General features: G+C 53.5%; 11 protein-coding genes across 11 annotated transcripts; 5 read left to right on the top strand and 6 right to left on the bottom strand.

The window, feature by feature from the left end:
• Positions 1-552: 552 nt before the first annotated feature.
• Z520_06320 (uncharacterized protein) lies at positions 553-3,044 on the bottom strand (the record flags this gene model as incomplete). The annotated part of the gene is made up of 2 exons (XM_016776821.1): positions 553-2,598; positions 2,649-3,044. 2 exons carry the CDS (start codon positions 3,042-3,044, stop codon positions 553-555), a joined length of 2,442 nt encoding a protein of 813 aa, XP_016632363.1.
• A 1,028-nt stretch (positions 3,045-4,072) lies between these two features.
• On the top strand, positions 4,073-5,548 carry Z520_06319 (uncharacterized protein; the record flags this gene model as incomplete). The annotated part of the gene is made up of 1 exon (XM_016776820.1): positions 4,073-5,548. One exon carries the CDS (start codon positions 4,073-4,075, stop codon positions 5,546-5,548), a length of 1,476 nt encoding a protein of 491 aa, XP_016632362.1.
• A 511-nt stretch (positions 5,549-6,059) lies between these two features.
• Z520_06318 (uncharacterized protein) lies at positions 6,060-7,346 on the top strand (the record flags this gene model as incomplete). Its single annotated transcript, XM_016776819.1, has 1 exon — positions 6,060-7,346. The coding sequence occupies one exon, from the start codon at positions 6,060-6,062 to the stop codon at positions 7,344-7,346; it is 1,287 nt and encodes a 428-aa protein (XP_016632361.1).
• A 1,101-nt stretch (positions 7,347-8,447) lies between these two features.
• Z520_06317 (uncharacterized protein) lies at positions 8,448-9,182 on the top strand (the record flags this gene model as incomplete). The annotated part of the gene is made up of 2 exons (XM_016776818.1): positions 8,448-8,613; positions 8,680-9,182. 2 exons carry the CDS (start codon positions 8,448-8,450, stop codon positions 9,180-9,182), a joined length of 669 nt encoding a protein of 222 aa, XP_016632360.1.
• Positions 9,183-10,087: 905 nt separating this feature from the next.
• Positions 10,088-10,897, top strand: Z520_06316 (uncharacterized protein; the record flags this gene model as incomplete). Its single annotated transcript, XM_016776817.1, has 1 exon — positions 10,088-10,897. The coding sequence occupies one exon, from the start codon at positions 10,088-10,090 to the stop codon at positions 10,895-10,897; it is 810 nt and encodes a 269-aa protein (XP_016632359.1).
• Positions 10,898-13,903: 3,006 nt separating this feature from the next.
• Positions 13,904-14,647, top strand: Z520_06315 (uncharacterized protein; the record flags this gene model as incomplete). Its single annotated transcript, XM_016776816.1, has 3 exons — positions 13,904-14,146; positions 14,208-14,342; positions 14,396-14,647. 3 exons carry the CDS (start codon positions 13,904-13,906, stop codon positions 14,645-14,647), a joined length of 630 nt encoding a protein of 209 aa, XP_016632358.1.
• Positions 14,648-15,209: 562 nt separating this feature from the next.
• On the bottom strand, positions 15,210-16,082 carry Z520_06314 (uncharacterized protein; the record flags this gene model as incomplete). Its single annotated transcript, XM_016776815.1, has 1 exon — positions 15,210-16,082. One exon carries the CDS (start codon positions 16,080-16,082, stop codon positions 15,210-15,212), a length of 873 nt encoding a protein of 290 aa, XP_016632357.1.
• An 866-nt stretch (positions 16,083-16,948) lies between these two features.
• Positions 16,949-18,144, bottom strand: Z520_06313 (uncharacterized protein; the record flags this gene model as incomplete). Its single annotated transcript, XM_016776814.1, has 3 exons — positions 16,949-17,301; positions 17,462-17,980; positions 18,090-18,144. 3 exons carry the CDS (start codon positions 18,142-18,144, stop codon positions 16,949-16,951), a joined length of 927 nt encoding a protein of 308 aa, XP_016632356.1.
• Positions 18,145-18,618: 474 nt separating this feature from the next.
• On the bottom strand, positions 18,619-19,029 carry Z520_06312 (uncharacterized protein; the record flags this gene model as incomplete). The annotated part of the gene is made up of 1 exon (XM_016776813.1): positions 18,619-19,029. One exon carries the CDS (start codon positions 19,027-19,029, stop codon positions 18,619-18,621), a length of 411 nt encoding a protein of 136 aa, XP_016632355.1.
• A 509-nt stretch (positions 19,030-19,538) lies between these two features.
• Z520_06311 (uncharacterized protein) lies at positions 19,539-21,203 on the bottom strand (the record flags this gene model as incomplete). Its single annotated transcript, XM_016776812.1, has 2 exons — positions 19,539-19,973; positions 20,046-21,203. 2 exons carry the CDS (start codon positions 21,201-21,203, stop codon positions 19,539-19,541), a joined length of 1,593 nt encoding a protein of 530 aa, XP_016632354.1.
• Positions 21,204-22,677: 1,474 nt separating this feature from the next.
• On the bottom strand, positions 22,678-23,847 carry Z520_06310 (uncharacterized protein; the record flags this gene model as incomplete). Its single annotated transcript, XM_016776811.1, has 1 exon — positions 22,678-23,847. The coding sequence occupies one exon, from the start codon at positions 23,845-23,847 to the stop codon at positions 22,678-22,680; it is 1,170 nt and encodes a 389-aa protein (XP_016632353.1).
• Positions 23,848-24,395: the final 548 nt, after the last annotated feature.

Genomic DNA, 24,395 nt, shown 5'->3' with positions numbered 1-24,395 from the left:
AGCTTCTCCTTGCGCAGGTTGAAACCATACGGTCGCGTCGCCTTGGGCCAATCACAATTCATGGACAGAGCACCTTGTCCGCCTTATTCCAAGATTGTAGAGTTCGGATCCCCAAAAGGGAAAACTGTAGTGTGTTATGGCTCTGATGGGCACGGGCAATACTCATGCTCATCTGCCAAATGTCTATATCTTAAACATGGATTCGTTGGTTTTCATCCTGCCGCCTCTCAGCCTGTATGACCGCTCCCCGCCGAAGCATTGCTTTGCCGTTGCCGTTGCCCCTTGCATACCTTTCAGTGTCCATTTCTGAAAACGCGTTGATGTCGACACGAGCATCAACCGACGTTCGCGACATAGCCTCCAAAATCCAATAAAACATTCTATCGTTCCGTGCAAGAAGCTGGGGGCAATCGACTCGTCTTACTTTGCCTTTTGTTTTCTGGCTACCGCCAAACGCGCATCACCGATCGGAGGAAGAACTCGGCAGATGCGCCGGGAGCAAGTCGCACTCGGGTTGCCCTGGCTCCCCTGTCGACAATGGAATATCCCTTCTCAGGCGTGGGATACACTGGTTGATGGTGCAACAACGGGCTTTCCGTTTGTGACCACCGGGTCTGCATCGCTCTCCCGCATAGGAGACGAATCCGAAGATGCAGGAAGGTCCGAGTCGTCAGGATCCCAGCTCTCCCCAACCTTCGAGGGACCCTTTTCTTGGACGTCCTCCCGAGACTTTGGCGATTGGTCTCGAGGAGCATTTTCGACATGAGCACTGTCATTATCTTTCTCATCTTCCCCGATCATTGCGGCCAGGCTTCTGAAATTGAACATAGGCTCGAGACTCCCAGGCGGAGGAGTACCGGAGCCCGAAAATGAAGCTGCAGGACCTGGTTCGACAAAGGAAGACGAAGTGGACGAGGCGGTTGACATTTGTCGGAGATGAGACCGTCGGAATGGTTCGGCCGCAGTAGGGATGGGGATGGAACTCGCCAAAGACTCTTGACTGGTTCCAGACAGCGACAGAGCCGGGAGATATGATGGTCGCGGAGCCTCTTCCTCCACCTTGGGGCCCCCTGTAGGAGGGGTATCACTCCGCTCTACTCCCTTGCCCTTGCTGGCTGTAGAGTCATCGTCTTGGCCGAGGGAAAGATTGCTTCGAGACCTCTCCATCAGGCTGCTGGATGCGTCCCCGTTACTACCGTTTGAATTTAGTGTGAAAAGACTGTTCTTCCGTGCCGCTTTCTCGGCCTTCTTGGTTTCTTTTTCCTTCTTCTTCGCTTCTTTGCGCGCTTCTTTTTCCTCTTTTTTACGACGTTCTTCCTCGGACGCCAGACTCAGGCGGATGGCCTCCATCATCATCATGTCTTCCAGGTCGTCCATGCGGCTTCGCCGGGAACTGCTGCCACGTGGTGGAGGCAACAAGATACTTGCTCGGGTTTCTCCAGCCGCCTCCTGTTGCCGCGCTGCATGTCTCTCCGCCAGCATTGCAAGTGCACTCAGGTTTGAACTTGGTGCATTCTCTCCACCTTCTAGAGTGGATCGTCTCAACATTCCGCGTCGGCTAAACGCTGCGAAGGCTCGTGAATCGGCGCCCTGCCCATTCATGAGATATGCAGCTGTATGTAACGCCGTGGCTGCTGCAGACCGTCGTGCTGCATGGGCCCGAGCAGCTGCCAACTTGGTCGCCCAGTCAGGGCGTATCTTGTCTGTGGTGATGACTTCCGGGGCATTTGCAGACAAAGAAGTCCCACGCCTCCGACCCGGCCCCGGAGAAAGGTTTCCAGAAGAAAACGAGGTTTGAGAGGACATGGCTGACATGACCTGATACGGCTGAGACCCAGTGCCATAAGTAAGCCCTCTGCGAAACGGAGGTGGCGTGTAAGTGATACCAAAGTCGGGGGTTTTGCAATATGGGCAGGTTGCAATCTCAGAAACAAGCAGACCATCGGCCTGCACTTCACGCTCAGCCTCTGAGACCGGTGGCGCATTCGGATCCGGTTGTTCATGTTCCGGAGGATGAGGATCAGGCCGCTTGATTTGAACGAAACATTCTGAACAGATAGGTTGCTCACAGCACCTGGTGGTGTTGAGATAGGGCGGATAGTATAAGAAACAAATCGGACATTCTGAAGCGTCCTTGTAAAGATAGACCTCGATGGGTTGTCCATTGACGAAAGGATCCGGTGGCAGCTGGAATTCTCTTGGAGTCATATCTACCTGAGAATTCCCCCGAGATGAGGTCGCCAAAGACGCCAGTGTCTTGGCGCGAGTTCGAAAGGTGCTGGTCCCTGGTGAGCCCGATGGTGGCGGCGAGGAGGGTGACGGAAGTGGTAAAGAGTTGGGAGGCGGCGATAGGGGTGCGGAGCTGTCTGATTGAAAGGACTGCGATCTTCCTCCAATTGGGATCGTGAGGCTTTTGAGTGCAGATTCTTTGGTCCTGTCCGTAGTTACCCTCTTCGCAAGCTGGTATTCGAGCTCCGGAGGCACTTCATCCGCTGGAGGAATAGGCATGCCTCGAGCGGCGGCCATGAGCTGATGTTCTGCCCACGAATCTGAGAAGTCGTTAAGACCTCTCCAGAATGGAGCTAGTCGTCTCTCGATCTGAAAATGTCAGTGCCTCCTCACATATCTGATGGGCCACTTTGCATTACCATGAATTGTCTAACGATTGCTTTGTTGAAGTCTTCCGTACCCACATACACCCCTTGAGTCACCAGATATCCCCCATCGACATGCTCTTCTCTCATGCTGCGCTCCCGCTCCTTGAGTCTCGCTATTCTTTCCTTTTCTGCCTTTCGAGCTTCTCTTTCTACCTTGGTCTCGCGTCGCTGCTCCAGTGAGGAGGCATCCTGATCACTGCTTCCACCAAGGCCGAGGAAGGAGAAGTCGGGTCGGCTGCTTCTTCGTTGGCGGGAGTGCGCGGGTCGAGGGGGAGCTTCCAAGCTGTTTTGTTGTCCATCTTGTCGTCCCGCCGGGCTTGTACTGCCACTGACGCGTGAGCCAGAGGAGCCGTGGCCACGTGCTTCCTTTGTCTGAGAGTTGCCCATGGTGGACGTATTTCTGGATCAATGGACAACCTCCTGCTGCTGGAATACACCAATCTGCTCAATCATCGCCACATTTTAGATGCGTCCTGCGGATCCGGGGTCGAACATGGACGGTTTGAGTGGGAATAAGATTTTGGTTCCTTTCGAATGCAGCGGCCGGTACAGGTCGTTCCGATGGGCTAGGACACAGTTCGGATGCAGCGGAGCGTTCAGCCAGAAAATGAGGCCACAGGCTGTCACTAAGAATGATGGGCAAACAATCTCGAGGAGTGAGGGAGCTGATGTAAAGAAGGTCGTGGAGTGATCAGTGACCTCGCAAAACAACCATGTGAGATGAAATAAACTGGGACATAGTACCTGCACGCGGTAAGAGATGCCGTGCAGTAGTGAAATCGCAGGGCAAGCAAGACCAGCCCAATCTGCCCCGGGATGGCAAATTTCGTTGCGGCGACGTCAACCTACTGTGCCTTGCTTCCTGACGCAGGGTGCTTAGAAGAGAAGCAGGATGATGTACGGGAAGCGGGAAGCGTGAGCACGGAGGGGAAACGCACAAGCTGGATGGTGAAAGGTCAGGATTGGGCTGGAGCCATCCGAGCTTCCACGATAACGATACGGAGGGCGATCTGCTGGGTGGCCCTGCTATCTGCCCACCTACCTACCTGGTATTTAGTGAGCCTTTCCCTAAATCTGCAACTCATCGGCGCTGGCTCAAGCCTAGTACCTCGTACCCTTGGGCACCCCCGCATCACTTGGGGCCTCTGGGCCTTCAAGCTTTGGAGAACCTCCGTGCCGCCTTTGGTGCCTTTGGTGCCGCTGGTGCCATTACCACGGGTTGTGCCTGAACCATGCAAGCTTTGGCTTGATTCGTTGGGGGCATGGCGGGCCTTTCTCCTGCCTAGTATCCCCTCAAAATTTCATCCAGCCTCATTTGCGAGTAGGTACCATCTAGATGCATGGGCGCCAAATCTGGCAGCGCTTGTTCTGGATAACTTCTCTCGCGAGCGCGTGCTGTGTGAGATGACTGCGCTATGGTCTCCGACTTTGTGCGACTACATGTAACGCCCTTGACTCCCGATCTGCTCCAGGTTGTCGTCGGCCCGCACCTACTCAAGTCGGTTGCCAATTTGTCCTATCACACAATCCAGACATTTCCTGAGAACAATTACGGCTACTTTGACCTCCCTACCATGGAAGCTGACAGACTGAAAAAGAAGCTCAACGGAGCCATATTGAAAGGCAGGAAGATTAGAGTTGAAGAGGCTCGGCCAAAGAAGCGCAGACGAGTCGAAGAGTTGAGCAAAGACGACGAACCCAGCGCGGAACTTAAGCAGACGAAGCCAAAGAAATCTAAGGAGCGCAATGTCATTCAAGGCTATGAACTCCCCGCGGACCGCAAAGTGAAACGCGGCTGGACAGAAGCCAAATCCACCAAGTCCAGCAAAAGGAACAAGGGCAAAGCTGCCTCATCTAGCTCAAAATATACCGATAAAGATGAGACCCTCTTTCGAACGAAGGTACCTCCCAATAAACTCGACGGCACAGAAGCAGCCAAGAAGGAGAAGGGCAAATCGAAGAAGAAAGACACCCAACAAGTGGTGCACGAGTTTGAGAAGTCCACAATCCAACCTTCTTTCCTCAAACAAGATATTGGGCTAGGCATCAAGGGAAATCTACAGTATGTTGAGGGCGAGGGTTGGGTCGACGGACAAGGGCAGTTGGTTGAAAGGGAACATGAGCGCGTTTCCAAGCACGGCGAGACAAGCAAACGACGAGCTCATGCGGATGGCACAGCTGGCAAGCGGCGGCGTGGATCTTCCCAGCCTCCGTCATCCCCATCCTCATCCTCTTCTGAAGACACTGATGAAGGCGAGGTGGATTCTAGCTCTCCAGAAGTCGAGCAAAATGAGGACACGAGCAGTTCGGGTTCTTCACCCGACTCGGGTTACGAGGAAGAGACGGCCACGAGCGCCTCAGCCCATGACACTTCAGAGGCAGATACACAATCAGAGATACATCCATTGGAGGCTCTCTTTAAGAAGCCGAAAGCGCCTATTTCACAGGATATTGCAAAGCCATCATTGGAGATTTCGACATCGTTCTCTTTCTTCAACTCGGGAGATCCCGAAGACCTCGCAGAAGAGCCGGTCATCCCATTGACACCCTTCAGCTCGCAGGACCACCGTTACCGTGGATTACGGAGCGCCGCCCCCACGCCTGACACTGCACATCCTAGCCGCTTCAACAGCTATGGCAGCTCTGGACTACCAGGAGATGAGGAACCTCAAGGCGACGGAGAAGATGGAGCTGATGAAGCTGGATTGGAAGCCAAATCTGGGTCGCAGGAGAAGCCCAAGGAGCATACATCCCAACCCCAAAGTGATTTTGAGAAGAAGTTCTGGGAGAATCGAGCGGAAAACAATCGGTCTTGGAAGCTGCGACGCAGGACTGTGCTCAAGGAGAAGAGGCAGCGGGAGAACAAGGCGCGGAGACCCAGGAATTGGTGAAGATTGACATGCCGAGATGCCTCATTGTACGTTGTATATTGGATGCTTTGTCGGATACAGCCCTCGGCGTCTTATGCCAGGGCTTGTTGCTGAGTCAGAAAAACGTGGGCAGCTTGGCGGTCGGACCGCGATTTTCTCGAATGGGATCATGTCGATTTCCTGCAATTCTGGAGCCTGATCCTCGGGGCTTCCGTTCGTCCTCACAATTTGATGTCTCGTTCAATAGCTCCGCCTCCACGTCTCTTTTCCTTTAGTTTTGCTGGCACTATTACTCTGCCGCTGTATATCCTGCGCCTATCTGGATAGCCTGCTCTCCTATAATAAGCGCATGGCTTACGCGTAACATTCCGATAAAACATTTAACCCCATGCTCAGCTCGACGGTCGCAAAATCCATGTTGTTGTGATGACATGCGATAGATCACTCACGCCCACAGACTGAATTGCTGTTGACAGTGCGCTTTCTCTCATGCCGCCAAAGAATCAGCGGCGTTCGCATACAAAGTCGAAGAATGGATGTAGTCAATGCAAGGTCCGGCGAATCAAGGTCAGCATGTTCGAACCAGACACTCCCAGCAGCGGGCTTATATGCTGATGTCGCGTCGCAGTGTAATGAGGTGCATCCAGTTTGTAACAACTGCGAACGTCGCCAAATATTCTGCGACTTTTCCGTGTCTCCCGGTAGTAGCAAATCTCCCAGCACTGCAGCTCCAGATGTACGAAGGCAAGGGAGTCAAGCAGGATCGGTCAGTGGGTCACAGCGCACTCCTACGCTGCCTATCGTCGATCCATTTCAGCAGCCTGACCTCGTGAGCACCAAAAAGAGCACGGATCTGGACGTGACCGACCTTCGATTGATGCATCATTTCACCAGCGTGGTCGCCCTCGACCTAGCAAATGCCCAAACTCCCGAAGCACAGGCATTGTGGCAGGTCCATGCGGTTAAGCTGGGCTTGAAGCACGAATTCCTTCTCCGAGGCATTCTGGCTGTGTCAGCATTCCACCTTGCCTATCTTTATCCTGACAGGAAGGCCGAGTATGAATTGATTGGGACGACGCATCAAAGCCTGGGTCTGACCGAGTTTCAAGAAACACTGGCACATGTCGACGAAACCAACTGCCAGGCACTTTTTGCCTTTTCTTGCCTGCTGATCGTTCTGGCCTTTGCTTCCAGTGCGAAAGACAAACCCGAAGACTTTACTCATGATGTGTTGCATTGGTTCTATTTGCTGAGGGGGGCAAACATGGTCCTCAATATGCACCACGACACAATCCGATGCAGCTTTCTCAAGCCGTTACTGGACGAGATGGCGCATATGGACAACATTGCGGCCTATAGATTTCCAGATACCGATCAGATCACTAAGCTTTTTCGGGTTTGCGGTTCTTCGGAACACGACAAAGAGACAGCGCAGGCCATCGACCTTGCGATCCATTCGCTCCTCAGCACTTTTATCCAAGCTTCACTACTGAAAACGCGTGGCGATGGAACTGTTCTAGCAACATTTGTCTGGCCGATCAATCTACCGCCGAAGTTTCTTGATCTTTTGAGCGAGAAGCAGCCGGAGGCTATGGTTATTCTTGCACATTACTGCGTTCTCATATACTGGGGAGAGACTCACCAGGAAGACAATTGGTTCATCAGTGGGTGGGCCAAGTATATGCTCGAAACGGTAAAGGAATCGATACCGGATGCGTGGCAGGAACAGCTTGAATGGCCGATCATGATGATCACAAAAGAACATGATTCGCCCAGTGCTGAAGCAGCATCTTTGGCGCCCCCTCGAGCGATGGGCTGAAGCCTGCCCTCCTCCTGCCAGTTGTTGATGGAAAATACGACGCAGTCCACTGACGAAATGATGTATAATGCAATCTTGTACAATAGGTTACAATAAGGAAGGAATTGGCATACTATGGCTTTTGTTGTAATGCTTCGATTCGGCTTATAGGAGATGAGGATCCATCGGGCGGCGCGATGGCGAGTTTGCTGTTTCGGCCACTGATAGGGAACTGATATGACGGACGATGCTCAAGCTGTTGCTAGGACCACCCAGTCGACCTGAGGTGGGTTTGCCCAAAAAGACGTGCCAGCTGCGAGCTTGCCTTGCCGGGATTCAAAGGTATATTGCACAACAGGAGCAGTGTTGACCATGGATTAATTAATTTTCTCTAGGTTGAGCAGTAACAGGAGGCAATCAACAAGACAACATCTACCCATACGATCATTCGATTCGAAGCTCGTCTTCTAAGGGTGCAGATGGCGATGTGGAGAAAGGTTATGCCGAACCCGTCCGCCAAAACTGCGCCATGCCGATTGGCTATTTTGTTTACTCCCAGTGTCCTCCTCGCCCCTTCACAAGGGTCATATTGACCTTCTCCTCAACCCTCCTTTCCACTCTCCTTTCATTGTCTTCACCTTCTCGTACCTCTTCGGCGAATGTGCCTTGACATTATGCTACAGGAGAAGCATGCCCGTAGCGTCCTCTCAACCCGAGCTATGAGGGAGGGTCCTGGAATGACAAAGACCGAGGACACGCACCCTCAGTGGAGCAAGTCTGAAACGCCGTGTATCCTGAAGCGCCCCCTTGCGACCATGGAGCTTCAACCACAACCAACCGAACCCTCCTGACACACACTCGAGTCTCCCTAAACCTGCGTCTTTACGTTCTCCTCTTTATCTGTCGCGCTGTGCGTTTCGATTCTCTTTCCTCTCTTTCCTTCGACCACGTTCACTTTTTCTGTTTCTAGAGCTTCATTTTCCTTCTCGTTCGACTAGATCGACAGCGTCCTTCGAGCAGGTCTCGTATTTTCCTTCCGACACTCTTTCCCATTTACTGCAGAAGACCAGATTCGCTACGGCTTGACATTCCTCGAGATCTCGAAAACTCACGGCAGCGACAATGGCCAACAAAATCCTCCTTGTCTTTATCGTCTTCGACGTCATTTTCCTCCTTTGCGCGGGCCTTCATCTCTTCATCCCACTGTATACTCGCATGAATATCAAGGACAACAACAATGTCAACAATATTGCGTCCAACCTCTTGCTGGACAATTGTCCGCTTACAGGTAGAGCCTTCACACTCATGTATCTCGACCTCCTTGGATGTGTTGACTAACTATGGACTGCAACAGTGAGCGTGGTCAACTCCATTATCATGTTCATCACTTTCCTCCTCTCCGTCCCTGCCCTTTTCATGCGGCGCAACCGGACGTTCTTGAAGATCCACGCCTGGGGAATTGTCATTGCTGCCCTCCTTACATTGGCCATTGGTCTGGACATCTGGTTCTCCACCCTCCAAACCAAGAAGAACCTCGCTCCGATCTGGAACGCCCAAACTCCTGCCATTCAAACCATGCTACAGACCAAGTTCCAATGCTGTGGATACAGTAATCCCGCGCTGTTTGTCAAGGACCAGACGTGTACTAGTGCGGCGACGGCGGCAAGGCTGGGACCCTGCATTACCCCCTTCGGCACTTTCGCCAATCGATTCCTGGATGTGGTCTTTACGACGTTCTTCGGATTTGTCGCTGTTGATATGATGCTCCTGTTGGCGGCGTTGTGTTTGATCAAGGATCGAAAGGAGAAGGAACGATATAGGCTCATTGATGAGAAAAGAGGATTTGGACCGATTTAAGGGCAAAGGAGCGGGATGGCCGGCGACGGGTCTAGGTTACCGAGAGCGGTGAGGGCGAGGAAGAACAGTCGGAGAGATACCAAGTTGAGAGTAGAGATGGGGGACTAGAATGTGGTGTCGGGGTCATGAGATCGTGGAGAGGATTGGCGCACAACTGTCTTGGAGCTCTTGTGTACTTCAAGCTGTGAGGAAGGCTTTGGGGCTCTCTTGGCGTTGGATATGCGAAGCTGTTCACTGAACTGGGACATGTGGGAGCAATGACACCGAGATGTTGTGTAGTGAGGTTTACGGCATGAATATGTGAAATTAGATATGATCAACACGACAGACGGATAGATAGATTCAAGAGATTTCTACCCCATGAAAAGCCCTTTCTGCACGCGCTCGAGATCCAGCTCCTCCGCCCTGACTGTCTGTGCGAGACACGTCGTGGCATGCCCGCCGATGCAAGTGGCCCCGAGAGTGAAAAATAAAAGGAGGTTACGAGGGAATTTGAGTTTTGGTCGAGTTTGACATGAATCGTCGACATCACCAAATCATTCATGATCGTCATCACATACATACCATAACTCTCGACGCCAACCAACTCTGCGTTCACATAATGACCAGCCACCCCCCGCCTTTGCCAGCTCAATCTTCTGGGAGAGAACTGCCAAATACGGGGCCTTGATAGATTAACGGTTTGTTTCGGGATGCATGCGATCTTGACGGTGTTGGCATGATAAACTCAACGGCACGGTGGGAGGGCGCAGATACAGGGAACGCGAGTAGGGGAAACATTGTACTCGGTACATCAATAATACGTCGAGGTAACTAAAGCACCTCGCGAGGCTTCAAGCCAAACGACCCCTCCACAAACGCATGGGATACTATCGGGTGCAACAACAGCAAAAAGCTGTCTGGCGATGGCTTGGGCGCTCGTGACGCCCTCATCCAGAGGCATTGGCTTCGCTTTGACCCGTCATCTGATGCGGACATTGCCTACGAGCGTGCCTGTTGTTGCGACGGCACGTTCGGATCTGGCGGGCGTCAAGGAGAGGCTTCTCTCGTCGCTGGAGCTGTCTGGATCACAGGCATCACGCCTTGACGTGCAGGAGTGCGACGTGCTTTCCGAGGCTTCGATTTCGAGGTTGGCTCAGTATTGTAAGGATCGATACCACGACAAATCCAAAGAAAAGAACGCTCATCTACGCATGGGGTTCCTGATACCTGGCATGTTAATACCCGAGAGAGCGCCAGATAAGATTGAATATGACGCCGCGCTGCAGACGCTCAAACTCAATCTTCTGGCACCCATGATGCTGGTGAAACACTTCGCCAGCTTCCTCCCGCGCAAGTCGACAAAGTTGGTAACTGAGGAGGGGTTACCCAATTTGGCTGTGCTGGCACTGATGAGCGCCAGAGTCGGATCGATCACGGACAATCAATTAGGAGGATGGTACAGCTATCGGGCTTCCAAGGCTGGAGTCAATCAAGTGGTCAGGTCCACAGACATCTTTCTGAAGATGCAGAGCGGACACAGCGCCATGTGCGTCGGACTGCATCCTGGAACGGTCAAAACCAGTTTGAGTCAGGAATTTTGGAACAGCACGCCACGAGAGAAGCTGTTCAGCCCCGAGTTCAGTGCACAGAGGCTGATAGACGTCGTCAACGGGCTGGAGGAAAGTAGCCGGGGGAAATGCTGGGATTGGAATGGGCAGGAGATCCCCCCGTAATGGCTGGATGATGTACATGATGGTTCGCTGATGAGTAAGTGAGGTGGAACGAGGCTGTTGTGGGTCGGCCTCTCCACAGATACGTGTATGAAAGGCCTTTCGCTCAACGATCTCTGGGGTCTCTTTGACTTGCCGGAAGGCTTACTCGTAGACAGGAGCAGCAGCACGACTGGGTTGCACGGGTCATGAGAGTCAAAAAGCCGGTCAACTCCGCCCATAAGGGAAGAAGTGGATAGGATCTGGGTGGATATCAAAAGCCATAGACGCCCAAACCACGCGGGCCGATGTCATTGACTCTCTGATATGCGAGCTTACTGTGTTTTTCCTTTGGATGTCCAATGTATCCCATGGAATCCCAATGGCTATCGGACAGCGGATGTCTGTGGGAAGGAGTGGAAGCTGGAGAGGCACGGAGGTCATGGTGACCAGCTAGTGACGGGCGGTGGCGGTGATGAATCAGCTGGGCCATTAGGGCGGTGTTGCTAATCTCGGGGCTAACAGGCTCTTAGGATTGCGCTAGTAAGGGAGCAGGCAAGCCGGTGAGTGGAGGAGTTGGATTTTGGAGGCAGACGAGGAGAGGAGTGGTGGAGGGGGGCCGGAGGAAATACTGACAGTAGAGACAAATAGTGAGGGACAGCAATATTGAATTGAGTCGAATTGAATTATTCCAGAAGTGGAAAAGAAGAAGAAAAAGAAATAAACAACATCCCTCGGGGCAGGGGAGTTCTCTTCGTCTTCAGTCTTATTCTTCTGCTTTGATGGGAAAGAGTCTGGAAGACTGTCGGAAAATGGGGGACTGCGATGCTCCTCGTGCCCATGAGCTCTGTTGAAGCGTGAGCCGGTGAGCACTTGTGCGATAAGTTGCATCAAGATGGCCGTGGGCCGTGGTGGTCAGTCAGCTAACGAGACGCAGGAGACGGACTAGCGATTCGGTCTAGTTGGAAATGGCTCCGTTGGGCGGGGCTTCTAGGCTGGACTGGACCAGTGACACCCGCCCAACAGCCAGTAGAGACCGCGCCTCGCGGTGCCTCTGGTGCCTCTGGTGCCACTGGGCCACCCCCAAAGGCCCCGCTAGCCCTTTTGGCCCTTAGGCAGCAGGGCCAGGGCCCAAGACAAGTCGGGGAAAGAATGATCCGCTGGTGGTCCTGGCCCAATCACGGCCCAGGCGTGGCCGCGGCTGCCAGAGGAGCTTGGGCGGTCCCCAGGTGGCCTTCTGTCTACAAAAGGCAGGCAGCTGCCGCTATGCCCTTTCCGACTCCCTTTCCTCTCTCGTCCATCCTCCATTCTGCCACTGTCCACTGTCCACTGTCCTGTCGCTGTGTCTCACGGCGCGCCCTGGCCCTTCCACCATCCATCCAAATCGGTTTGTCGAGCCTTTGTTCGACAAGATCCAGAGAGATCTGCCACTGTGCCCATTGTACGGTGCAGCTTGTTGCGTCGATCTGGGCGTCGCGGCGACCGTCGAATTCCCAGCGGCTTCCCGAGTCCATCGACCCTCGGTCTCGCCCAACAACCAAAATTCCATCCACTGACTTGTACCTTCAATCACCAACCCATCCATCCATCAATTGATCATTTGCGATACGTCACAGTCGTGTCCCAATCTGACTCTTGACGCTATTCCTGGCTCTTGGAAAAAGGTACGTGTGTTTCTCATGGCATTTCGGTTCGCTTTTTAGTTGTGTCGTTGTTTCCTGTTCCATCCACAAGGCGAAGATCATCCTTTTCGACCATCCCCCATTGAGCACAGTAACACGTCCACGACCAGCTCCTCCACCAACACGAGCGAAGCGCCCTCACAATCTTGCGTTGGTATATATGACACCCGAGATTTGTCGATCATGCCCGTGGCTATCGCCATTCTCGCTGTCGCCCAACATGAGAGCGTGTGCTCGCTGGTCCGTGGGTGGCTGGCGATTTCTCTGGGAAGAAACAAAGCTCTGAGCAAAGGGACAACGGGAAATCCACTTGCCCGCCCACACTCCCCTCCCCCCCAGCCAGACTCGAATTGCGAAAGAGAAAGAAAGAAAAAGTGGAGTCCCGACTTGAGCGTGTGAGAGTGAGAGCCGGACGAGGGTTGGTTGTGTGCCCTGAATCACGCCCCCAGGTTCCGTCTTGCTCATCGCCAAGGCCTATCCATCAGCCCCCCACTTGTTGGTCACGGCCTTTCGGGCGGGCTGCACGCTGACTCGCTCACTGGTCCACCACTATTTTCTCATCTGGCACTGCAACCCACGGGTGCCCACTGCCTACTGTCCACCGCCCAACCGCTACCTCAAGAGTCTCAGACCACCTTTTTTCCCATGCAACGCATATTCACGCCGCCTGCACAGCCCTCTTGCCCACTCCCCTCCCACTTGCCAGCCTGCTCCATTTTGCCGTCTTTTTGGTCCTTTGGTTCTGCCGAAGACCTCCGCCCCTCTTTTCCCCTTCCAACCCCCCCCTTTGTCCTCGTTTCCTTCTTCAGAACCTCCCGAAGCTCCCTCCTGCACACCAAACCGTTTTCTATCCAGATCTCAGGCCATACAGAAAGTGGTTACTTCTCTGTATTCCAAACCCACTTCTTGTCCCTTTGCAGGCTGATTGTTGCACATCCCGTCCTCTGTCCACAAAGCTTGACCCTCTTCTTCGCCCTTCCAAGTTACCTGCCGTTTGCCCCGGATTTCCTGTGGTGGTACCTGCGCTTACCGCACCCGTGTCTCTGCACTTTGCCGAGTACGTGTCTGTGAATTTGTACCTATACCACCTGCGCTGTCCAATCCATGCCATCTCTTCACCAATCGTCGCAGTTGCTCATAGCCCTGTCTTTGTTCACTTGATCAAGTCACTGACACACATCTCCATTCTTAGTCGCGCCGCCAATCACTGCTTCTCTCCGAGACTCAGTTGACCATACCACTTCTTAAAAGGTATTCTATCCGTCGACCGCTTTCCTCTTTCGTCTATTGACACTTTACTTCTTTAGGGTGGACATTGTCATACTTGATCACTTCCATACGATCCATTATGGCGGACATCACCGATCCCTCTGCCAGCCTCGAACATCCCTCTCCCGGTGATGACCTTGCCGGCAATGGCGTCGACTCCCGTGGCACCAAGCGCCCAAGAGCATCCATGGCCGGAGAGGATGACGATGATGATGACGAGAAGGGAGGACGAGAACGCAGAAAGATTGAGATCAAGTTCATTCAAGACAAGTCGCGTCGTCACATCACATTCTCCAAGAGAAAGGCCGGTATTATGAAGAAGGTCAGGCGCAGTCCCCGACCATCAGGCACTACAAGGAACCTGTACTGACTCCTTCCCGTAGGCATACGAACTGTCCGTGCTCACCGGGACTCAAGTCCTCCTATTGGTCGTCTCAGAGACTGGTCTTGTGTACACTTTCACCACTCCCAAGTTGCAACCTCTGGTCACCAAGGCCGAGGGCAAGAATCTCATCCAGGTACGTCTTCGTTCATCCAAGGTCTCATGAGGCAGTCCTGACATTGGCTCTAGGCATGCCTGAATGCTCCCGAACCTTCTGGCAATGAGAATGGTGTCGACGCCGCCGACGATGTCGCCTCACCAGACGACGTTCCCTCCATGCCTCCCGCCGCTGCGGGCGTACCCCGACCTGCCCCTCATACTGGGTACGGCATGACTCCCGAACAGCAGCAGCAAGCCCTGTACTACCAACAACTGCAACAACAGAACCAGAGCGGCCAGTACGGCGGCATGCCCCAGATGCCTCAACATCAACGTGCATAATAAAACTCCACGCACCTTCTCTCACATATTTGATACCCCCCAACCTACGCAACGGTCGGCTCTCGTGCGGTCATTGACCTTTCTGGCACATGAGCCTAGCTCGTTGTCAATGGCGGTCTGATATCGGCTGAGAGACGGCTTCCAAATAGCTCTCCCCTGATCGATTGGCGTCCTCGAATTTTGCTCAAATCAACATCAACATCGGAGTTTTGCCAAGATGATGTGCTGCTTCCAGGGTGATTTCTTTCCAATGGTCCAGTATTCTCCCATGCATTTTGTACGAGACAGTATCTTCAAGAATGGATGCGGGATACGGTGGGCAAAGACTGGGAATCAGCAGGAATACACTCCTAGTGTGCACAGTCATGAATTGTGTGTCATGCTTTACAGGCAGAGAAAAATGTCAAATCAGATTCACTCAGTCGTCAAAGTCCTGTGTTTGATGCCCGGCATTATGTTCCAGGTAGCTCCATTCCACCTTCAGAAACTACGAAGGCAAAAGTGGCTAATGATGATAATCCAACTTGATTGTAATGTAACCTATTTCGTTGTACTGTGCCTGTTACAATTTACTGGGGACCCATCGTGGAGCGCGCTTCTCTACGAATGCTCGGACGCCCTCGCGAATGTTTTCTCCCTCATTCAGCCTCTTGGAATAGACCTCGACGATGTTCTGGGTCGCATGTTCAGCACTCCCATCTTCCCAGCCCTGAATGACCCCCGCGCGGCTGATGATGACGCTGTCGGGGCTGTTGTTGCAGATGTCCTTTGCGTATTCGAGGGCCTTCTTGACCACCGGCCTGTCCAAGATGTCGGCGTCGACGGGTGCATCGTCGGTGACCGCATTGACCATGCCCCATTCCCTGGCTTCAGCGGCCGAGACTGTCCGACCCGTCAAGGCCATCTCCATGGCCCTGGGCCTTCCCAGCGTCCTCACGATTCTCGGCAGCGCGCCCGCGATGGCGACGACGCCCCTCTTGACCTCCGGCAGCGCAAACAACGCGGACTTTGACGCGACGACCAAGTCCATGTTCGCCACCATCTCCATCCCGCCGCCGAAGGCCAATCCATTGATCGCGCCGATGACGGGCTTCTTGCCACTTCTCCTCGACACGGCCCCGAACCCGCTGGCCGGCATCACTCTCTGCCCTTGACCACCTTCCGCCCTGCGCGCGTTGCTCTCGTTCCACTCCTTGAGGTCCGCGCCCGCGCAGAATGCCCTCCCCATGCCCGTCATCACGCAGCACCGCAGCGAGGCTTCGTCGTCGTACCACTCCAGCAGGGAGTGCAGGGCCCAGTGAATCGACGTCGACAGGCAGTTCAGCCCCCGTGGGTTGTTGAGCACGACCACCAATACCGCGGGGGAGGGGAAGAGGAGGATCGTCTTTGGCGTTGCCGGCGGGGGCGTGGTTAGTGTCGATGGGTATGAAGACATTGTTTTGGTCCCCCTTTTCTTTTCTGGCCGGTGGGGGTTTGCGAGAAATGAGGTGTAATACTTGGTGCGGATGGCTTTTTGGGGAGTGGTTCGTTCGTTAGAACAAAAAGGGGGATTGGTATTGAACTTGTCGAATCGAATGGCTTGGACTGACTGACTGCCAGTGATGGAGGTTGCTGTTTGCCGTTTGCTGTTTTTGCGTGCCTATTTGAATTCGCTTCCTATTCTCCCCTCACCCAGCCTGCTCGTTCCTTCCGACTTGTTTTGTGCCCGATCCCTTGCTCTCAAACGATAATACGAGACCTCTAGCCAGCCCAGTATTCCCTTAAGTATAGACACAAAAACAACAAAACCACTGATGCCTTCGTCCGTCTCCCACTGTGCTCGGGGGAAATTCGTGTGTCTAATGGATATCTATATACTAAACATTTGCTACAAAACTCCTCGTGTGGAGAAAAAACGGCTCGAGAGCCGAGGTATATCCTGTTCTGGGACCATGGCCAAGGGGGAAACTGGTGGTGGATTACTTTACACTATTCAGTATCGACACAACGGAGCCAGTTCCAGCCAGACGGCCGGCCAGCCAATCAATCAATCAGCCTGCCAGCCATTTATATGACTGAGGCCAGCGGATAGTAGATGGACTCTGATGGAGAAGCTCAATACTCATGGCATTCCGTTGATTTGTCTGTTGTCGTCGAGGAGTATAAATCGTTACTTCATGTGCCATGTATGTGGTCTTACATCTAAAACTCGCTGCGTCGCTCGTATCTTCATTTTTGTGATGCCGTAGTCGTAAGAGCGTCCCGCCTTGACAGCTTGACGTCCCTGATACACCCCATTCTTCGACTCCCAGTAGAGGCATCCTAAATGATATCCCCCACCGCCCTCCTCTGGTCTTGCACCATTTTGAACACCTTCCCTGCCCACAGTCCCTCCTCATCGTCTCTCAAATCGACAGCGCCCTGCGGATCCGGGAGGATTGCAACGACGCGCCCATGCAAGCTCTCATCCACCGCGAATCGGCCCGCCACATCAACCACAGATTCAACATCCACAAAGGTGAATCCTTTCCCAGGTTCCATGCCTGCAGCGGCAAATGTATCCAGTGCGTTCTCGACCAACGGAGTACGCATAAAGTAAGGCGCGAGACAATTTGTGCGAATGTTGAGGCGGGGAGTCTCGTGGCGTAGGCCACGGAAAAGGCCACGGACGCCGACTGCAGAGAAAATAGACGTCAATATTGGAAGCTGCAGGGAATTTCGCGTCTTGATTGTAACCACGATCTGCATCGGCTATTTCATCGTCCGCCCGGAACGTCAAGCGAGGGCATGGCGGGACGATGAAGAATGACTGGGCTAGAAGAGGACGGAACTCACACTTCGAAGCATGATAATCGGCAAAGTTCCCAACGTCTGTGTAAGCAACTGTCGAACTCACAAAGATGAGCGACTTGGAGAACCCCTCGTCTTTCGCCTGTCCGCCAGACCCGTGCTGTTCGATCTTCATATACCACAAGGCCAGATAGGCACACTGGTACACTCCAAGAAGGTTGACGTCCAAAGCCGAATGGTATAACTCAGGCGGGGCGAGATGTTTCTTGCGATATGAATCTAGGACTTTGTCGACCAGACTTCCCGTCTCACCTATGACGCCCGCGACCAACGCCGTAACGTCAATGGAGTTGTTTGGCGACGTCTGAAGCGCATGGTCAAAAGCTAGTCTAGAGCTGTAATGGTCGGCCGTGTCGCAGCCCACGAACGTTGCCGAGAGCCCTTGCGCTTGAAGATCCTTAACGGCACGGGTGCCACCTGTGACATTGAGATCTGCGATGGTGATGTGGGCCCCTGCATGGGCGAAGCGTTTGGCCATGGCAAGGCCCAATCCTGAAGCTCCGCCTACAGAAGTATTAGCGCAAGAACAAGACAAGTATATTTGGGTGGTGTAAAGGGGCTCAGAAAGACCGTATCTGTAAATCATTCTTTCAAGTCGGACCGAAGCACCCACCTAGAATCATAACGGATCGGCCGCGAAGGGAGGAGAGGTCCACCATGTCCGACATGGCCACTCGAATGACTGTAAATGGGGCCTGCTCTGAAAACAGACACAATCGAGATGGCCTTTTTGCTGTCTCTTCAGCAGAAGTCTCTGATGAGGTTCGAGAATTCGTCGCGACCTGAGGAGGGGTTGAGGGGTTTTGTGTAACCTGTGAAGCGCATTGGTGCTGGGAACCTTGGAAAACATAGATGTGAGGCGCAGCTTCCAGGGCACCTGGTTGAACGATCTCTTTGGGCCGGAACGGTGAGTCTTTGGATTTCCCGCCTATCATTCAAACACAAGGAAGCTGCCAGCGGCGCTCCTTGCCTTTTAGTGGGACAAAAGATGTCAGTCCAGGCGCCTAGGAGCTCTGCAAGTCTGAGGGGAGGTGAGGAGAATCCGAGGCTCAAATGGCCAGGGGGATCTATCAGACGTTTTTGACCAGGAGATACTGACCAAACTTTAGGTATGCATTAAGAGCTTCAGCCTCGTGAGGGGCTCAAGGTTTGGAGATTGAAATGCACAGCTGCTGTCCTGTCTTTGCTTGCCTTGGAGTCGAAGAAGCAGACTGTGACGACCGACACCACTTCGCCTGGATGTGACGCATGCTGCTGTTCACTTCGTCGACCAAGATCATCTGGGCAGCGTCACTTTGCGGCGCCGCAGCAGAAGGGCCTGCAACGTCCTTGCGAGGCCCGTCTCGGCCAGCTTCCCATTTCTCACTATTGAGGGTGCTTCGCTCGAGGGCACCAGTGCCACCCCGACTCGAGGCGGTCTCTAATCCAGCTATCGTGGGATCCTGCACGCAATTTTTGCTTCGTGCTTCCGTCAAAGCTTGCCCACACAGTGGAAGCTTCTCATTCTTCATCTCTTGGAGACGGCGAGACGGATCGGGGACAATTGGGACCATCGAAGGGAGAGAATCCGCAATAGTTGATCGACGAAAGTCGCGCATGAGGCTCCGCAACTGCGGCTAACATGTTCCTGGCCTGTGCATGCAGGCGTGCCTGGTGACTTGTTCGGGGAACAGCCACCCACAGGGGCCTTTCTTAGCCCTTGAACTCAGACGAAACTCTGGGCCACGTTGCAGCCCGCGATCAGCGATCGACCTTGTTCTGGATCATTGATCAGCGTGGGCACTGGGCAGGCGGCTCGGAAGTGGCGACTTTGCCACCACAAGCTCTCAGAGTTGTGGCTCAGAGAGGCCCAGAGTCGATGAGTGGCACCTGGAATTGCTTGCCGGTAGTTGTTGCATCCATGTTAATTAGAAGGGAAAGACGTACGTTCCCTGCTATGTAATAATTTGAATAGCAAAGTAGAGGCCTGCTCTTCGTCGTGTCTCGGAAAAAGGTAATATTAGGAAATGGCACCTCGATATATCTCAATAGCCCAGAAACCCAGTAACGCCCACGCTAATACTCATACGCGATCAAGCCGAATGAGCCCCTGAACTTCAGGGATTGTGTCAAGGATATTTTCACCAATGCTCCAGTTGTGGTAGTTTGTGACATGTTCCACGAAGTCTTTGGAGAGCAAGCGGCGACGACCAGGCTCGTCCCACTCTACTGCTTCGTCCATCCCGCGAACCCAGTTGACGCTCAGTGGGGCTGCAGGTAAAGCCGTCATCCAGTCTCTCAGATTCTTGATTAGAGCTTCACGCAACGGCGGAAGTGGTAAGAAGTCAAGCGCAATGTGATGTGGTACTAAGTATTGAATCGGTCGGGGTTTCAGGATGGCAGGAATGGCAGCATACGAGTGTGCCGTGGGAACCAGCATCCAGCGCATGACTTTGGTATAGGCTAGAATTTGCGCAAGTCGGACATACACGTCCCAGTCGTCGAAGCTGCGCCATACCTGGAGGAATGTTGCAATTAGTTTTCGGAATGAACAATTTGCTTTAGAGCGGCGTAAAGGCGAAGCTCTTACCTGGCAAGCCCAGCCACTGACTGTCAGGTCATCCTCTTGAGTTCGGTCACGGAAAAACAGCTCCACATCAATCTCGTCCGAGCCAAGAACTCCGGACGGCGAGGCACCAAAGGAGAGCAAGTTCTTAGCACTGTCCATGAATCCGGTGATGATGTCGCTCAGCGGGGTTTTCTCCTGGGCGACCAGCGTTTGGATGCCGTATAGGGGGGATACGTGGTTATGGGCAGGGCCGGGGATATTTGGACCTTTGACACTGATTCTGGGTATAGTTGAGGATTTCTCTGCATCTGCGACCTGGCTGGCATGTGCGTGTTTAGCCACCACTTCATATGAAGCATCCGTTTGATGTGCCTCGTCTTCAGCTTGAACGTCTTTCGGTGCCCCATTAGCATGAGCTGACTGAGTCTCTGCAGTGCACAAACTGAAATGCCATCCCCGTCTATTGTGCTGCAAGTCGGAGATATTGCTTTGCTGTGTCGAAGATGGCGTCGTCCTGTCCGAAGTCATCGCTTCGTCTACAAGGTGAGCATTGCCGCTGTAGAGATTGGATTCTCCTGGGTAACTTTCGTCAGCCACTGGCTGCCCTGGGTGCTCTTGAGCGCTTTCTGGAGGAGTGAGTGCGCCGGATAATGTGTGAGAAGTCTGATTGCACGTTGGGCAGACATTGTTGTTGAGCCCATCGTTTGGCTGGGTGTCATCCCCCATATCGTCGTAGCTTGGTGGGGTGGTAATATTGTGAGCGGTTTTTCTGCCATGTGTATCGCTATGTAGATGGACAGTATCGAGTAAGTCGTCCGCTGCAGACTGTTCGACAGGCGATAGAGCTTGAAGCTGTCGTTGAAAGTCGGGTTGTGATCCATCAGCTCCACTTACCGCTGTCTGGCCATCGTCGAGTTGCTCGAGACACTCCTGAATTGTTGCAAAGATATCATGGGTCGGATCATCGTCGCGGATGCATTTGATGATGGCTTGGACCTGTGAGCTCGAGCGGAATCGGACCACTTGGAGGAGTGCCGTGAAAAGGCGGTTTTGTGAAAGCAAGGCTTCACGGTCAAGACGAGTTCCTGCTCGCCGGCCGTCGAGCGAAGGGTCGAATGTACACTCGATGCCGCTTTGCAAGCACAATTTGCATGGTGCAGGGAACCCGCTACACTGCATTTCCAGGTCTGGTTCAGTCCCATTATCCGCACGGCCGATAATCAGGGTCTGTAGAAATGTGCACCCACCTTAGATCTTCGCCGTTTACAGGATTCGCATGCCGTGCCGACCCGGGTGATTTTATTGCGTCCCAGCCTCCCAGTGCGAGCAGGCCGGTCGGAAGTGGTGATGTAGTTGTTGCTGTTGCTGTTGCTGCTCGGGCGCAGCGACTGCAACGGTCTTCGATCCATAAGATCGCCCTGAGGTTGTAGTCAGGCAGAGTAGGAGGAAGTACCAACGGGTTTCGAGTGGAAATTTATTCCCGCTTGGCGACTCGCCCCATCTCAGCCCATTCCCCGCCCTAGGAATGTCCGAGCCACAATTGTTGCCCCTCAAGCCAGTCGACAGTATGACAAGACGCGGCGCGGGAAAAGGTTCCCCTCAGATACGACCTAGGAGAAGATAACCAGAGCGCACACCCCTCGGAAATTCCCCTCCTGCTGATGCCATTGGCCCAAGAGCTTGATGTGTGACTGCCGATTTGTCGGTTGACCAGGCGGTAGGCGAAACTAGAGAGCCCGGGCTTCCTTTTGCTAGCCTGGCTTCATCTTTCATGTGGCTCACTCGCTCTATGGTCGGTCCAGGACGAGCGTTTGCGGGTCCATCTTGGGATGGTCTGGATCTGATTCGAGAACCGCCACCATCGCCCTACCCTCGAGTCCCTGCTTGAGTACCTAAAGCCCATGCAGATCTGGACAAGACAAGCGGGCATCGCTCCCAGGGAACTCGGAACTCCGCATCAGCCCAATTACGGTGCTTGGAGATGCATTTTCGCAATTCCGCATGGGGTTCATTTGCTGGATCTGAGCCTCTTGCATGGCTTGTGTAAGAGGCCTGGCTGGCTGCATGCATGGCGAGCGCGTGTGAGCAATGTGAGGGCAGCGTCAGCCCGGTTGGCTCTGTGCAGGTGTTGATCGACTTCTACACAATTCACAGCGTCCGAGATCTGTCAACTCACAATTCAACGTCGTTAGACAACTCGCCGACGCTCTGCTTGTGGGGCAGCCCTCCAGACTGCAAGTGCCGAGCGAAGGCATTCCTGCCAAGTAGCACTTTTGGTGCCGACCGGAAAACATGTCGGCCTGATGCCCATCCGTGGCGTAGCTGAAGACAGAAAAGTCAGAACACAAGATCCCGGTCGCGGTTGATCCGACGACAACGACTCGGTTGTGAAACATCAACGACGACTCAAGCAGAACTTTGATACCGGCAACAATGACTCGAGGTGGGTATTGAAATGGTCCAATACGCTACGACATTAAGGGATCTGACGTTGAATAATTCATGGCACTGTTCCTGCGAAGTCTATCTCTGAGAAGTGTGCTTTTCAAACTCTGCAAAATAGCAGGAGGACCATCCCCATGATACCCGCCGACACCTCTCGTTTGTCTCATGACGATCAACCGCATCTACTGCAAGCAGACGCCGGTGAAGTTTACTTCTTCTCGTTCTGGACGATCTTGACCTTCTCCAGGATCTTGGGGTAAAGGGGGTGGCTTGGCTCAAGACCAGTGAGCTTGGTGGTTGCTTCCTCGGGACCCAAGGTGCTCATGATTTGTGCCAATTCCTTGCTCTCTTCGTCACCTTCCACATTCTGGAATCGAAGCGCCATCTCCACACCACGGACCAGAGCAGTCACATCGTAGCCACGTTCGGCCAACTGAGCAGCGGGACCAATGAAGCGCTCTTTGCGACCAAGCTTTCGGAGCGGTGCACGACCGACACGGACAGGGACATCCTCAAGGTGCGGGTTGGAGATGCGAGAGATGATGGTATCGACGTACTGCTGTTGCTCCTCTGGGGTAATGCCATGTTTGCCGCTGATGAGGTGCGCAGTCTCTTCGAGGGCCTCATGGACTTCTTGCCGGATCTCGGGATCTGCCATGGCTTCATGGATGGTCTTGATACCCTTGTTGTAGGCGAAATAGGCGGCAGTAGCGTGGCTGGTGTTCACGGTGAACAGCTTACGCTCGATATATGGCTCGAGGTCATCGACCCAGTGGATGCCCTTGACGTTTGGATGGCCCGACTTGAAGCCGGTGGTCTCAACACACCACTCAAAGAAGCTCTCGATGACAACATCGAGGTTGGCATGCGGAGGCTGGGTTGGGACGATTCTGTCAATAGCAGAATTGCCAAATTCGGCCTTGGAGTCAAGCTCCTTGAGCACCTCGGGCTTCATGTTCTTCTCGTCGGTGATGAGGGCCTTGAGGGCATCGGTAGCGTTGATCATGTTCTCGCAGGCAATGACGGCAAGAGGCTTGGACTTTGTGCGTGCCGCGATGCCATCAGCAATCGGCTTGGCAATGAACTTGAGGACGTTGGGGCCGACAGCACAGGTGACAATATCGGCGTCAGCGATGCACTGCACAACCTCGTCCATGTTGTACTTTGAGTTGATCGCACGGTAGTTTGTGATGACCTTGCTCTTCTCCCCCTCTTCACCAACCTCGGTGATCTTGTACGATTTGGAGGCGTTGATTCGGTTGATGAGGTCGTCGACGACATCGACGAAGATGACTTCATAACCAGTCTCATGGAGCAGCTCCGCGATGAAACCACGGCCGATGTTGCCACCGCCAAAGTGGACGGCTGTGCCAACCATGGTGGATGGGGGGATATGTGATGTGTGAAGAAGAGGTGAGAGGGACTATGGAAAGTTGCTGCCCAAGGTCAGTGAGCTCTCTGTCCAAAAACTGGCATGGTGATAACGACGCCGCGCCGCTGGTTTGTACTCACAGGTCTCGTCCGAAACGAAGCCGCTCTGAAAGCTCAAAGCAAATGAAGTTCGTGTACAGCACAAGGCAGGAGAATGAAAATCACCTTGGGAGAAGGAGAAAAAATTTGGGCAGAAAAGTCGGAGGTGTCAGAGAAGATATATGGGCTTGGAAGCGGTCAACAAGAAATTAGATCAAGTGGGATGCGAGAGGTGAGGCACAACGGCTAGTAAATGTACCTCGTCGCTCCAACAGTGAAAGCTTCATGCCCCGCGTGCCAGTGCGTCACCGGGAGGACAACTAGCGACGGCTTAGCAACACCTCATTGGTTCGATGAGCCCATTAGTCAAGAGCTATATCAACCACGGGCTCCTCATGGGGGTTTAAACGGGTGTAAATAAAAGGCGCCGATTTGGGGTGCAACTTGCAACAACTG

The sequence above is a fragment of the Fonsecaea multimorphosa genome (assembly GCF_000836435.1).
Source record: "Fonsecaea multimorphosa CBS 102226 unplaced genomic scaffold supercont1.11, whole genome shotgun sequence".
In the NCBI taxonomy this organism is placed as follows: Eukaryota; Fungi; Ascomycota; class Eurotiomycetes; order Chaetothyriales; family Herpotrichiellaceae; genus Fonsecaea; species Fonsecaea multimorphosa.
Note: the sequence above shows the minus strand (reverse complement) of the source record. Positions and strands in the feature narration are given on the sequence as shown.